Source organism: Ammospiza nelsoni, chromosome Z (assembly GCF_027579445.1).
Source record: "Ammospiza nelsoni isolate bAmmNel1 chromosome Z, bAmmNel1.pri, whole genome shotgun sequence".
NCBI lineage: Eukaryota > Metazoa > Chordata > Aves > Passeriformes > Passerellidae > Ammospiza > Ammospiza nelsoni.
Genome location: NC_080669.1, coordinates 77,204,348 through 77,219,851, shown reverse-complemented (window position 1 = coordinate 77,219,851; position 15,504 = coordinate 77,204,348). Strand labels below are relative to the sequence as shown.

The 15,504-nt window shown below is 40.2% G+C and overlaps 1 protein-coding gene across 2 annotated transcripts in view; it reads left to right on the top strand.

Moving 5' to 3' along the window:
* Positions 1-15,504, top strand: part of RAI14 (retinoic acid induced 14) — an 85,614-nt gene that overhangs the window by 43,289 nt on the left and 26,821 nt on the right. For both annotated transcript variants that reach the window (XM_059491883.1, XM_059491882.1), the window contains exon 3: positions 4,885-5,015. In XM_059491883.1, coding sequence (XP_059347866.1) covers positions 4,885-5,015 — 131 coding nt within the window. The remainder of the gene's footprint in view (positions 1-4,884; positions 5,016-15,504) is intronic.

Sequence of the window (15,504 nt, the reverse complement as noted above, 5' to 3'; positions counted from 1 at the left end):
GAGCTGTTACCAGGGAGGTGCTTCTGAGTTAGGCCCTACAGCACACCTTTCCATCTGAAAGCTGAAAATCAAGAATAAAAGACATGCTTGAGAGGGATGTTCAATGCCACCAGATGCTTGAATTTTAGCATGCCATCTTTTCAGCTGTCAGTATTGTACCTTAGCATTTATTAGGAATGACAGATTATCTGATCCCCTGCACATTACTAGGAAAAACACCTATTTTATCCAAAAACTTGCACGTCTTGAGCTCTGATCAAATTACTTTTTCTCTGCGTATGTAATACTCATTATTGCTGCCTATACTGAACATGATACACATTTTAAAAAACCCAAACAAACAACAGACTAACTCTTCCCCCTCCCCCAAACCTGAAGAAGTACTGAGTGGAGCAATGGCTGTGGTCTGTGAAGCTGAAATATGTGTTTCATCAATTTTGCATGTGTTCACAAGCCATTGTTATTGCAAAATGTTAATTGTTTGAAGGAAGGCTGTTGATAACTGTTTGGCTTGTGGCCTACAGGAGTGGGATGGGTGTGTGTAGGGTGGGGGTGGAGGTGAAGAGAACTCTCATGTGCAGGCTTTTCTGGGATGAGAGTCTTCCAAATTCATTGAACATATGTGTTTATCTTTAAGCTGAGATGCTCAGGTTTGGGGTTTTTTTACTAGAATGCTACATACTCAGTTGACTAACTTGTGTATTTGCAGCAGTCTTACCATAAAACAAGCAAAAACCATCTCCAAATAAAACAAAAGAACCCCCAGCTTTATTGGTGATGAAAAGTACCTGCTTAGCTATTGGTTTTGTTGCTCTTGTGCTTTAGTCAATATATTCCTGAATACTGTGCTGTTATTTTGTGCTAGCCTTGAGTTTGAAGTGTCTGTGTAGGTTGGCTCAGAATGTGGAGACCTCTCTGACGTAAAAGAAAACTCTTTTATGTTACCTGAGTGAGTGGTGTATCAGAACTGAAGTCCCCAAGGGCCGTGTGGTGGCTGGTGCCGTGCTATTTGGATGGAATCTGAAAGCAAGGCAAGTGAGGAGTCTTTAGATAGAGGGGGCAGTATGTGGTGCACAGCTGAAGAAGAGGCAGCAGAAATGGGAAAGTTTGGGGACTGCAGTGGAGGAAACACAGTGGGTTTATGAAGCTGGCCGTCCTGTGCTCCTGGCAGAAGAGAGCATCTCCCATGTGCCTGTTTTGCAGGAGAGACAAATGCTGGTGCTGCATGATGGGTGTCAGTTCAAGGTGCCTTCTACAGTGAACAGTAACAGGGAGTACCCGTGTTTTGCATCATCCCAGCAGAAGTTACCTCCCAAGTCCTTGGTGTGTACTTGATGATGTGTGACTTGTGGGGTCAAAACCAGGCTAATATTACAAGAGATTGCAGAAATGTAATGTAATGCAGCAGTTACTGCCTGTTCAGAAATCTGGGTTTTCTGATCTGCTATGGACAGCAGTGCCTGTGCAATATTTGATTGCATGAGGCACTTTTAAGACCCCTACTGACTTAAATATCTCCTACTTCCTTGCCAAATCCTGGGTACAGTGTCTTTGTGGGTGTCATATGTATTCTGTGTCCTTTGAGATTTTTCTTCCCCTGAAGAACTGGACAGTAGGGCTATCATTCCATATTGAAATGAGTTTTTGAGAGTCCATTCTGTGCCATTTATTTTATTAGCTGTACCTTTAACTTTTGAAATGCATAGCTGGTCTTTGAGCACAATGGGGAAGAAAAAATCCCGTTTGATCCTATCAGAGAAATATTTGAACAACAGTTGATGCCTGCATACTTGTTTCTTCAGTGTGAACAAATTTGTGTATAATTTAATTTCAAAAATAAAACAAGATGTGTAAATAGTTTTTTGTAGCTTGCATAAAATTGACATTTCATGTAAAATTACAATGATGGCACTTCACTGATGCCTTAGAGTGGAATCTTTATTGCTTTAATGAAAAGGTCAACAACTTTGTGTGAGCAATAGAGTGCGATGGCTTTGAAACATCTTGGGTAGGACACAGATATTTTCATTTATAAATAAGCATAACTCTGCTGCATGTTGATAAAGAGAAACTGCGTGCATTCTTTTGTTTTCCAGAGCAAAACTAAGTTTCAGGTACAGTAGTGTAATGGATGTTAAACATGCAATTGCAAGAACAAATATAAGTGGATTTAGGTATGTGGCAATATCTAAAATTACTCCTTCCTTTAACGTCTCTTGAGTCACAATGCTTGAAAGAAGAAACACTAATTAGATATAGAATTGAAAACAGGAATCTAAAATGACTGCCAAATACAGATCTAGCTGTACAGATTAGTAGGCAACAGTTTTTACTTTTTAGTTGAGGCCTCATTAAGTCTTTCCTTAATTGTGTTTGTGTGTGAGTGTTCATTTTAGGATAAGGAAATGGTTGAATACTGCAGTAAAGACGAGTTAAAGAATCTAGTCTTGTAAAAGAGTGATTCCATATGTAATAAAATGGTTTACTGTTAGCATGAACATTGCTTTGGATCATCAGAATCACTTTCAAAATCCTCCAGGGTTCTCCATTCAATATCTGAGTATCTCCTCAGTGCAGCTTCCTCACTACATAAATACTGAGGGGTAATTTGGGACACAGCTGTGTTCATTCCTATTTGGTCTGCAATTTTAATGATAGTATAATTATAGATGAATACAGTTACCACAGAAGCTTCTCAAAGGGGAAATTGACACTTTATCTCAATTATTTCTTAAATACAGGAGTCAATATTTGTGTGCTTACTTGCTTGTACCAAAACACTGAATATTGGATTATATGTCAATAATGTTTCAATTTAATAGCTGGCTATTGAAGGAATATTCATGAAACTGCTTCTTGAAGATGTGGCCATTTTGTACTCTAAAGCTGAATGTTCTCCTGAAAGCTGTTCTGCCAAGGATTTTCAGCTGGCCTTGATCTTAACATTTTCCTGTAGTTTATTCAATTTCATGTTTCAAAAGTAAATTGGTGGTTTCAGGTAGTGTTGCAGTGGACGTGTGTGTAGATGAAGGTTGATTCATCAAATAGCCTGTATTTAAATATCTTATGTGACTGAATAATAAAAAAGCTCAGAAACAGGTCAAAGTACAAAACAAAAGACATACCATCAAAAAAAGAGTGTTAACTTTAAAGTTTTTTTATTTACAAGTGAGATACATTTTTTTTAAACATCTGCCTTTAATAACAGGCTGCCTTTAAAGCACGAAATTCCCCAAATGCAGAATAGGCAATGAGTCTCATTCTGGGTGGAGCCTGCTGCTTGGCTGGCCACTCATTGTCATGGAGTCTAAATATTGCTTAGAGAAACAATTTTTTTTGCTGATGTAATTAGTGCTCCAGAGTCTATAGAAGTTTATTGCAGGGCCATAGGAATAAAGACTATAACCTGCTGGATGCACTGACCCACCAGTCATTCAGTGCCACAACAGAGTGCAGTTGCTCTGTCTGCATGCCACTTCCTTTGTCGGAGCTGCCATTCATACTCCTGGTTCCAGGTGGTGTTCTCCCAGCTTGTCTGCTCTCCTGCCCATACTCTCCCTCATAGTTCTTTTAATTTGTTTTTTAAATTACTTTGAACCTGGAACACTTTCTTCCTGTTCCTCCTGTTTTTCAGGGTGTGAGCAGCCTGTGGGGTTAGTTCAGATCAGTGTGCACATCATACACTTTTCCTCTCAAGCCCAGACAGAGAAACGTCAAAGGAAGAAAGTCTCTATAGAGCATCAGGACAAGGTGTTGGGGGTGTGTGTGTTATTATTGGTTTTTATTAAATATTTCTCAAGGTAGTAACATGAATTCAATAATTCCAGAGGATGTGTACAAATGAAGTGCTGATGAACAGGCCGTCATGCTGGAGATGAGCTGACTGATGTCAAAGAGAAAGCAACAGCTGTTGAAGTTAACTCTCCTGCGTGTAGCTGGGTGCTAACACTGCTTCAAACACAGCTTTTAACTGCACCAGATTGTTTTTCTTGGAGACTGAACACTGTTGTTAGTCCAGTTGTGTGCAACTTTTAACTCCTTTTCCAGAGCTCATTTTGCTATGATCACATGGAATACAGAAGGTTAACTGTCGTCTGTTTTCTTAGGATCTTGTGATTCTACTTGGAAGTCTTTTAGAGGAAATAGGCCATTGTCCTATTCAGACCATTCAGAGGAGGAGAGACAGTCATCAAGTTGGGAAGTCATGTCCTGTTCTTGATTCAGCTGCTGAGAGTGTTCAAAAAGATTTAGTGGATTAGGTTTGGAAAGATCTGAAAGTAGGGTGGTTTTATTTTCTTTCAGTAGCACTGTGTGAGTGGTTTGTTTGTTTATTTTAAAGACCAACACAGGATAAAAAACTCAATAAAACTAGCTGCAGTCTGCAAAGGGCAGTCTATTAAGCCATTAGCCTCTACAAAATGTGAGCTGGGAAAAGCCTTTAATATGGAAAGTTTTGGCTGGTTTGGGTTGTTAGGGTGGGGTCTGGATAAGATGAGGCACCTCATTGCTTATCCATGTTATGTATGTAGTGAAGGTCCAATGGGGCCGGTACAGCTCTGAAATGGAAACCAGGACTGGAAAAATAGAGAAGAATGTTTGAAAATGCAGTAAGAAAATACAGGTTTTTTTTCGCTGCACTTCTCATCTACAGTTTCCAAGTTACAGTTCATCTTCAGTCATTACTTAGGTCCTGGCTTAAGCCATCAAATCCTTGGGAACCTCTACTGCACAGCTTGCAGGTTACTTTTATGCGGCTTTGTCTGTGTCATTTCTTTGTGTTGGGCTTTTGTTTAAGTGCTGATAAATGCATGCAGGATCATTCAGGAGAGCCTGTTGATGAAGCTGGTACTGATAATATTTCTCCTTTCTTTTCCTTTTGCTCAGACCAACGAGTGGAATAAGAATGATGATCGGCTGCTGCAGGCAGTGGAGAATGGAGACCCTGAGAAAGTGGCTTCACTGCTGAGTAAAAAGGGAGCCAGTGCCACCAAACAGGACAGTGAGGGCAAAACTGCGTAAGTCCAACCAAAACTTGTGATTTAGCTCGTGGAAAACCCCAGCCCTAGAAATTTGCCACTTCTGTGATTTAAAAACCAGATACTATCCTAAAAATGAAGATTTCTTTTTCTTCTGAAGCACAACGCATTCTGCAAGTCTTGATTTTTAGTTCTACCTTTAAAATGCCATTTCAAAATCATAAACCCATTGAGATACCTTGAAGGTTAATAAACTACTGGGTAGAGTGGGATTCTTTTCGGGCAGGGTATTTTCAAATTTCATGGCACACTGTGGATTACACACTCCAAAAGGTATTAATCTTTGGGGATATTTTTTTCCCAAGGAAAAAAATCTTAGTTTCTGTCCTATTACTTTAATAGGACAGAAACGAAGATGTATTTTCATGCTAATGGATTTGACTGAACTGAAACTGTGGTGAAAGAGTTTTAAAATCCTACAGATGCTAAGGATTTGCTAAGCGTTCCTTGTTTTGATTGAAGTGTGCCAATGAGAGTTTTGTGTAAATGAGATTCCTTTTGATATATATGTCATATATATCCTCTGTTCTTCTTCTTATTCTCCCACAAACATTCTGAATTGTGGAAGATAAAAGATTTCACTAAGAAAAGTACAGCCAAAAGATTGTTATCCTTGCACTCTTCTCAGTATGGCGCAGAAAGATGATTTGCTGGATAAGTGAGAGATAGGTATCCTGTGACAGAACAAAAACCTTGATAAAATTCTGGACAGATATGGGGAAAAGAAGGACTTGGAAGGGCAGCACAAAGCAGTTTATACCAAACTCGAAGTTCTGATAAATTACCTCTGGATTATACATATTGAGTCATACTCTGCTTCTTTCTTGGTCTGGTTCAATTTCCTACATCTGCTCTATTTCTGCTCTGCATCTGAGGGAACTGAGTGATGGATTGACTCATAATAACCTGCAATTTCTTACTGCAGAAGTCCAAGTCATCCATTACGTCAAGCAGGCTTTCTCCTCCATACTTTAATAGGTTTTTAATTTTTAAAAGTTGCACACATATGTTTTTCTTTTGGCCATTGAATCTTCAGAATTACAGCTGAATTAACATTTCCTGTTTTTTGCAATCAACATAACTTCAGACCTCAGTTCTTAGGATCTTCTTAAACTGCACTCTGTATGCACTGTATCCAATGTAACACCTACTTTGCAAGTTTCGTGTATAAATTGATACTATGGATTTTCCTAGGGAACCACCCAAGACTGAATTTATCAGTATCTCTTAACTCTAAGAATGTAGCTAGGTATTGGTGCAACAGTTTTTGAGCTTTGCATAGTTACAATAAAAAAAATTCCGGTTTTCATTCTTTGACTGCAGCTACTAAGAAGTCGGTAGGCATATATGAATGATGGTGTTACTAAAAATGCAGTTGCAAATACTTCTTTCGGTTGCTTGGAACAAATATGAGTTAGTGCTATAAAGATCTCTGCTGCTTCTTGTTCTGTGTGCTCATTTGACATTTACTTTTAAAATTTTTTCTGTATTGAGGTTTAAAAGGCAGCTTGAGAGAGAAGAAGGAAAGGCAGTGTTGCTGTGATGCAGAAGTACAGCATGTCAAGTCTCATTCTGCTTCCAGTGCTTTGGGAAATTTAGCAGACCTGCTCAGGTTATTTCTGTCTACATTTTGAAAGATAGAGACTGACAGGTGTGGGAGCAATGACACTAACCTGGAGAGACATAGCTACCAAAGGTGGTGCAGAAATGTTCTCCAGCATGTCTTGTTGCTATTAGGCTGTGTCTTGTTTGTGTTTTTATCACTCCAGAGTATTTTTTTGGTGTGTACAAAATGGAGTTCAGCCATCATTTCTGCAGCATCTCCTGTGTTTGCAGTATAGTGCCAGTGCTTCATTCCTGCCATGTGCCTAGATGCCTGACACAGCTGTTTTTGCCAAGCCTCAGAAGCTCTGCTTAGAGACCCTTCTGCAGCCCAGCACTCTGGTGTGGTGTGTTGGTGTGCTGCAAGAGCATGGTGCTGGTTTGTTGGCTACCCCACCTTAACATCAGCAACTCACGTGCTTGGAAATCGTGATCTGCACAGGGCTTTTTGGGGGAGCTGTCCACCCTTGTGCTCAGATTTCACAAAATCACAGAATGGTTTGTATTAGAAGAGATCTTAAAGATCATCTCATTCCAAGCCTCCTGCCATGGGCAGGGACACCCACATATGGCCATGTTGCTCAATGCCCAGTCCAATCTAGCCTTGAACACTTCAGGCATGGTTCATGGTTCTTCCACAACCTCTCTGCTCAACCTCTTACAGTGCCTCACCTCTTTCACAGTAAAAGATTTCTTATTACATCATTTAAATCCATCCTTTTTCAGTTTGAAGCCATTCACTTTGTCCTATCTCTTTATGCCCTTCTCTCCAGCTTTATTGTAGGTTCTGTCTTAGGTACTGGAAGGTGCTCCAAGGTCTTCCCAAAGCCTCCTCTCATGAGCCTTGCGCATGGAAAATAAGGCATGATTGGTGACAGACACCATGGCTTCAATAAAGGCAAATAATGGCTGACAAATTTGTTGGCACTCTGCAGTGGGGTCCCAGCTGTGGTGCATGAGGGAAGAGCAACAACACCATCTGCCTGGACTTGTGCGGAGCGCTTGACACTGTCCTGCACAACACTCCTGTCTATAACCTGGAGAGACGTGGGATGGACCAGTGCTCCCTCTCATGAGGGCAGAGTAGAGAGGCAGAATCACCTTCCTTGACCTACTGCCCACAGAATTATTTGGATGCAGAGCAGGGTATGATTTCTGTGAGCTGATGTTGTCAGCTCATGTCCAGCCTCTTTTCCACCAGCACCCCCAAGTCCTTCTGGGCAGGGCTGTTCTGGGTCTGTTCATGCCCAGCCTGTGTTTGTGCTTGGGTTTGCCCTGACCCAGGTGCAGGACCATCAGTTGGCCTTGTTGAACCTTACAAGGCTCATGTGGTTTTACTGATTACATTTTAGAAAGTTGTCTGCACTGCCCTGTGGGAAGGGAGCTCTTTGGATCAGTGTTCTATTGATCCCTGTGAGTACATATTGATGTGTTTGTTTACTTAGTTAGGATGAAGCTGACTAACCAGAGGAACCTGGTGGATTCAATTATGTAACACACTGCATAATGTGATTAAAGACTTTGGAATGTGCTTGAAAGCAAAAAGGAGAAACAATTACACATTGCAATACAGGTTTGTTAGCTCCATTATTGTCTGTACCCTTAAGGTGTGACGTGTTTCTTTTAAGACTTTTCTTTCTCAGTCTTTTTGTTAACAACCCTACAAACAAAATTTACATTGCTGTCCAGATTTTTGAGATATAGTAATATAGTTTATTATTTTAAACAGAATGTGGAGAGGATAATTTTTCATGCTTAGAGGCTTCCTATTATGAAATACTTGAGCTGAGGAACAGAGGCCAGGAGCAGAGACCAGCTCTGGAACAGAGGACAGAGGAACCAGAGACCAGCTCTGAGGGTATTCTTTATTGGTACTGTTGTGTACAGTATGTGTCATCCTACTGAGTCCTGCCGCGATGTGCTCCAGCTTTGGCTCAGTTTTGGACATTACCTCCTAAATTTCCTCTTTGTGTCCTTTTTAATCCCTATCATTTAGGTCCTTTATTTTGTGACTTGTGGACATGCAATAAAATGGAGGTGCTTAAAATAATGAGGTCTAAGTACCTCATCAATTTAAGGTATCTACTATTAAGGTAGATATTTCTTAGAGACAATATTTACAAATTTTCATTAGGAGGTTTAACTCCTCAGCCGTATCTCTTTAAAAAAGGTACTTAACAAAGACCTTGTCAGAGTAATGAATTTATAGTTTTTTAAGACTTGGTTGACTTTCCACACCGTCACCCTGCCTTTGACTAAATTCTTTCTATAAACAATAAATCACTTTTAAGACCATGGAGCAAATCCACCTTTGGCATAAGTTGACACAGTCCCATTGTTGCTCCCACTTACATAGCACAGACTATTGCCAAGCATAGTTGTAATAGAACCTATCTGGAAATCTGACTCTGTCATTGTAGTCTTACTTTGCCAGATAGGTTGGTTGTTTTTCCTTTTGGTCCAGCTTCCTTAAACAAAAATACATGGCTTTCCAGCTTGGAATTTGATCGTTTAAATGCACTTAAACTAACAAAAAAGGGGTTTTCAAAAAGATCCTTTTCAGGAATGATAGGATTGAATTAATTCATGTGCTGCACTTTCCACAAGATCAAGTGTTCAAATGGGCTGTTATTTTAAGAAGCTACTGCCATTATTGAGGGGAAGTGGAGGGATGGGGGTGGGGGAATGATTTTGGAAAGGATTTACAGTGTATAAATGGTAGCACTTCCTTATCCTGAAGTTATTTTGTCAGTGTGCCAGTCCATTACTGCCATGTTTGCATGTTTCTGCAAGGTACTAAACTAGAATTAAATGCTTTTGGCTATTAAGGGAAACAATAGATCTCTGTACATTTTTTTAATTTGCAATTGAATCAGTTGTTGTTCAATAAAATTACTCTAACGATAGTACAAAAAAGTTTTAGAAACCTCTGCAAATTTGTGCTTTAAGGACTCTTTCACAAAACTACTGCCAATAGCAGTTAATAGAAAAGATATATTTTCATTTGAAAGAGACTCTTAATGCCTTGAAGGCTGAACTAAAAATAAATTTTGGAGCATATTCCAACTGCAAATACTTGATATTTATTATTTATATAGTATTCATTTTTGTTTTCTTCCTTTTGGATCTTACTGAATAAGGAGGTGGGGACAAGTTGCCTGAAAAACATCACTTTTTGAAAAGTAGATAATGTTTTAATTACCTTTGAGAGAGAATGTTTCCTTCCATGTAATAATATTTACCGTAAAAGGAGCTATTGGAAGAATACATGGAATGATAGAACAATTTGAGTTGTATGGGACCCACGAAGATCATCAAAGTCCGAGTCCCGTCCCTGCACCAGACACCCCGAGAGTCAGACCATGTGCCTGAGAGCATCGTCCAGACATTTTGAATTCTGTGAGGGTGGTGATGTGACCACTGCCCTGGGGAGCCTGTTCCAGCGCCCAGCCACCCTCTGGGGAAGAACCTTTTGCTGATACCCTACCTAAACCTCCCCTGACACAACTTCAGGCCATTCCCTCAGGTGCTGTCACTGTCACCACAGAGCAGAGATCAGTGCCTGTGAGCGTGTTGTGGCTGCAGTGAGGTGTCCTGTCAGTCTCAGCTGCTCCTCACACAGCTTCCCCTGCAGACCATAGAGCAAAGTAAGGTCAAGGGACCTGCTCAGGAAATTCTGTTTTAGGAGTAAAAAGGGAGGATAGAAGTTGTTAGACTCCAGTAGGTGTGGCCAGCAAAATAGAAGCTATGTCCCTGCCAACGAGATTGAAGGAGGCACAGACTTTCCTAGGCACTGTGGGGTTTGGAGAATGCATATTCCAGAGCACAGTCAGACTGTCAGCCCTCTCTGTCAAGTGACATGGAAGAAAATTATCTCAAATGGGGCCCTGACCAACAAGAAGTTTTTGAATAAGTTAAGCAGGAGATTGCCTGTGCAGAGGCCCTTGGGCCAGTCAGAATGGGGCAGGATGTGAGGAATGTCATGTACACTGCAGCCAAGGAGAATGGTGCTTGAGCCTAGGGCAGAAGGGACCTGGAGAGACTCGAGAATGACCTCTTGGCTTCTGGAGTCTGGGATACAGAGGAATTGAGGCCAGCTACAACCCAGCTGAGGAGATTCTGGGAGTTTACAAAGGGGTTCAAGCTACCTCAGAAGTGGTGGGCACTTTGCCCACCAGGTTGCAGAGCTTTATATATAAAGCCTGCTGGCTTTATATATTGCTGAATGAGAGAAATGAACAGTGCCCTACCTCTGCACTGACTTGTGCACGTTGGCAAACACTCTGTGGTTGTGTCTGGACTGACAGAAAAGGAGCAATTGGTAGTGCAGAGGGAAACCCATCTGGGCTGCTGAAATGTGGCAAGAAATCGCTGTCCAGGTAGAGAAATTGGCTGTAAAAGTGCATCATGTAGATGCACACAAATGCAAGGGTCAGGCTGCTGAAGAGCTGTACATCGATTTGATCTCTGAGAAAAAAAAAATTACTTTTATTACAGTATTTCATTTCTGATGGTCCAGATGGTCGCAATAATGTCTAGGTTTCTGAACATGGACAAAGTAAAAAAGACCGCAGGGATCTCAACCTTTGTTTTATCTCTATCCAACAGACCGCTGAAATCTGGTTCTTATTCCAAACGTCTTGTGAAGTTTATTTCCATGGGAGATCTGGGTGTAAAAGCTTTTGTCTTTCTAAATATTTTTTGAAGTTCTTTTTAGGTTTAAATCATGATTGTTCGTTTTTTGTCCCCTCCCCTGCCCTGCAGCATTGCTAGGGATATAATTTAATTAAGATGTTGATATTAAGTTTCCTGAAAAATTGCTTTCAACTGTAGACAAATGCTCAGAAATGCTAGGCCATGGTCGGATGAATGTGTCCACTGCCAGGATACTAAATTGGGCTAATTAACTTTCTATTATGTTCAGTATGAGCTGATTGTTAATGTATGGTGAGAGGGAATGCTTTTATCTCCACAACAGTCGAGCAATACTTCACTTTGATTTCATAATCAAATCATGGCAGTACATGAAAAAATCCACACTGCCTACGAACACCATTGACAATCATGCAGGCTTTTAAATGAGATCCATGTAGGGGAATTCATGACAGTGGTTTGTTCCTGGCTCTTGACTGAAACTCTGTAGACCATTTCTGATGGTTTTGACCCCTCACTTAACCCTTCCAACTAGAGTTGGAAAATTTCATGATCCAGTTTTTAGTTCTTGCCTACACTTTTGATAGAATTTGAAATCAACAGCATCTAGGCTCTATCATTTTTAAAGTAATTTTTATAGGATATTTTAGCATTTTGTACCTTTATGTTATTAGTGAAAAAAAAAGAGGCCCATCTTCTGAAGAGACAGAAATTAATCATCTTTAGTTGTATTTCAGTTACAAAGATCCTAAACTTTTTACTTTATCTCTTTAGTGATTTCCTATGTTGTAAATCAAACAAATTCCATGTATTTAAAAAACAAACTCCCTATTCCATATAAAGTTCTCTGAGCATTAAGAATCCCAATAGATTTTGCATCTTACATGCATGCGGCTTCATGCAGATGATATCTAAAGTTCAAAGACAAAACAACCAGTCTGCAATTTCTTGAGCCAGCTTGTGTCTTCTGTTCTAAGTTTGCTTTTTCACACAGCTGATGGCTATTCTTAAGAGCTGTTGTATTTCACTGTCTTTTAGTGGGACTGTCATCTCAGAGGGAAGCAAATCCTCTTCTGAAGGGCCCTTGTACTCGTGTTTGGGTAGCCTGTGAGCCTCCTGCCCACAGGCAGGATTGGCCAAACCTGTACTGCAGCATCAGGCAGCCCCTGGAATTCCCTGTTGATGCAGCTCCATTTGCAGAGTTGCCAAATGCCTGGATTTTGCCAGACCTGGCTGGCTTTCAACAAGTTTGTCACTTGCTTGGATCAGAGGAGACCCTGGATGATTGGGAGTTTTTGTATGCCTGGGTTGAAACAGCTGCAGTTTGGCTGACTTGGAGGCAAAACCCGGCGTCCCGGTTTCCCGTGGGGAATGCTGTGCCTGCTCCCTGCACTTGTCCCATCTGAGCTGGCAGGAGAGCCATGAGGGAGGCGTGCCTCTCGTGGGTTGGGCCAGAATCAACCTCTTCAAGGCTGGAGGGGACAGGGTTAAGGCTGCAGTTGTTTTTCAGATTTATATCTACCTCATGGGCTGCAGTTGTTTTACATGTTTTTCAAAGACTTTTGCAACCAAATGAGCTGTATGTGTAGATTTTAATTATACCCACTGGCTGTTACTGGCTTAAAAATGTACTCTAATCTAGGAAGGGGAGCAGACAGCCGAAACAGAGCAATGTGCAAATGTTGAATTTACTTAAGTTTTTTTTGTAACTTCAAACTGAGGTCTCAGGCAGTAGACTGTGCTGGTGGCTGCTTATTTACTGGACTTATGTTTTACTCTGTTTTCTGCTACATTCTTTACAGGTCCTGTGTTAGGAAACTGCTGAAAGGTAGCTGGAAAGTAGCTGAAAAATTCAGAAAAGCTTTGAAGTTGCACATGCCTGTGGCCCAGCCCCTGGTTGTCTTCCAAAATATGGAATCTTAAGTAGTATAGTTATTCTGAAATACAGAATAAAAAGTATATTGCCATAATAATCCAAAGAGCTTCTTCTAAAAAATTATGAAGTGGTCATATTAACCAATGGTCTTTGAATGTGTTACAAGTAGAGTGATTACAATGAGTACATATTATTTCTCTTGGTTTGCAAATATCCCATGAAGTAAGAGAAGTTCACTTTGTATAACTTAATAAAAAATAAGTACATCCAAACAGTTGCTTCAAATCTGAAGAGATGGGAAGTATTATGAGCCTAAAAGGTAAGAAACATCAAGGACAACATATCCTGAGCTATCACTTGTCAGTATCCCTCAGGTTCATAAGGATATTTCTGCTCATCTGTTCTTGGAGAACTAGATCCAGTTCTTAAGTCTTGCTGGATTTTCATGCTACAAAAATATTTGGTTTAGATTAACCTTTATGCAATTGCTTTTACTCTTTTGAACCTTTTCCTGGCCTCTTGTTATGCCAACATGGTTTGGGATTAAGTTACTCTAATGTTCATGACTTCCCATTTACAAAGGTGATTATCTGCAATAACAGGCAGCAACACCAAGTGAGTTGTGTTGGAGGATGTAATTGTTGCTCTCATCTTTAGGCTTAATTTTAACTTTGAACTCTGTTGGGCCTTGAAAGGGCTGAAGATGGCGAGATGGTCTTACCCAGCTTCTGGAAGAAAGTTGTCTTTACCTGGGCACATCCTCAGGGATTTCCCCCTATGCTAAAAAGATGATGTGCCATTGGGCATGAGTACTGAGAAGGTATCTGAGCACCTGTTTGGACCTTATACATGGAATGTGGTCCTAAAGAAACTATCAGGAGTAATCTTCCCTACTTGTCTGCCTTCCTTGGCTTTGGAGGCTCAGGCCACGCTGCACAGATTTCTGGGCTCTTTACGCTTTCTGAGACTTCGTCGTTCGTCATACTTTGCTAATTTTTCTACCCTACAACTCCAATTTTTTTTTTTTTTTTTTTACTTTTAAAAACCACTGCTTTAAAAAGTACTACTTTTTACTACTCCAAAAATAAAAAGAATGTCTAAATTTCAGACTTTCTGTCAACATCTAGGAATGCCTTGAAGCTTCTGCTTGCAGAATCTCTGTTGCATTTTGCTGACATTAGTTCCTGAGGAATTTTAAAATAGACACTGTTCAAGAAACTTTATGTGGTAAATCTAAATTGTGAGCACTTGTGTTTACAATTAATGGTACATGGAAGGAAAGTCCATGGATTTCAGACTTGAAGTGGGACTTTGTGTTAATGTGGTAATAGAGTTTGCCAAAGAAAACCATATGTGAAAATGGAGCTGCTAGAGCACAACCTGAGAATGAAAAGTATAAAGCTGCTGGGGATCCCAGAAATCTCTCTGAAGAGCAGCTGGGTGGATATTTTGCTCAGTTTGAAGGCTAAAATCAGGAGTCTGTAGCTTGCCAGCTCCTCTGTTGCATGATGCAATTGCTTCTTTTCTATAAGAAAACAGCCATTAAAGAGGCTTGCCTTTTATTAATGTCCTGTAGCTTGAGGTGTGTATGATTGAAACAAGACTTTTCATGCTATGATGTAAAGATGGAAACTTTATAGGAAAACTGCATCGTTTTGGTTTCAGTGGTGGGTTTTTTGGTTTTGTTGGTTTTTTGACAGCTGTCCCAAAATACATGCTAACACAAAAGGGGCATGCAGGATTTTTGTCAGATGCTTCTGTGTGTACTGGGGCCGGGCAGATGCCATCTCATATTAAAATAGAAGGATACAGGCTGTGCAGCACTTCACTTTACTGTGGCTGGTGCTAAAGGGGAGAGAGGGGAAAATAATCTCATACAGCTCTTGGTAAATCCATACCTGCCTCTGTCAACTTCTTAAAATCTTGCACTGCACTCTAGAAGTTGTTTGCAGCAACACATTGACTGAATGTTTTAAAACTCTAAAAACATAATTTTCTCAGCTTGTACTGGTGCCAGCTCTGATTTGAAAACAAAAAGTATTTCCTTTCTTCCTCCTAAGATAATTTTTGAACTCTTTTGGCTGCATGGATGCAAGTGACAAGATAATGATATGGAATGCCACCATTATTGAAAAGCCACATTTTTTACAGTTGCTCTTGGGAGCAGGTAAAATGGGTGCAGTGTGAAGCTGTAATTTATATTTGTTTAAAGAAAATAATAAAAATCCCCAAGGAATTGGTAAGTATTGATAGTGATTACCTGTAGATGTCTGATTTTCTTTTAAGACGGTCTGATCTGCCAGACATCAGTATGGCTCCTCCATAACTAAATTACTC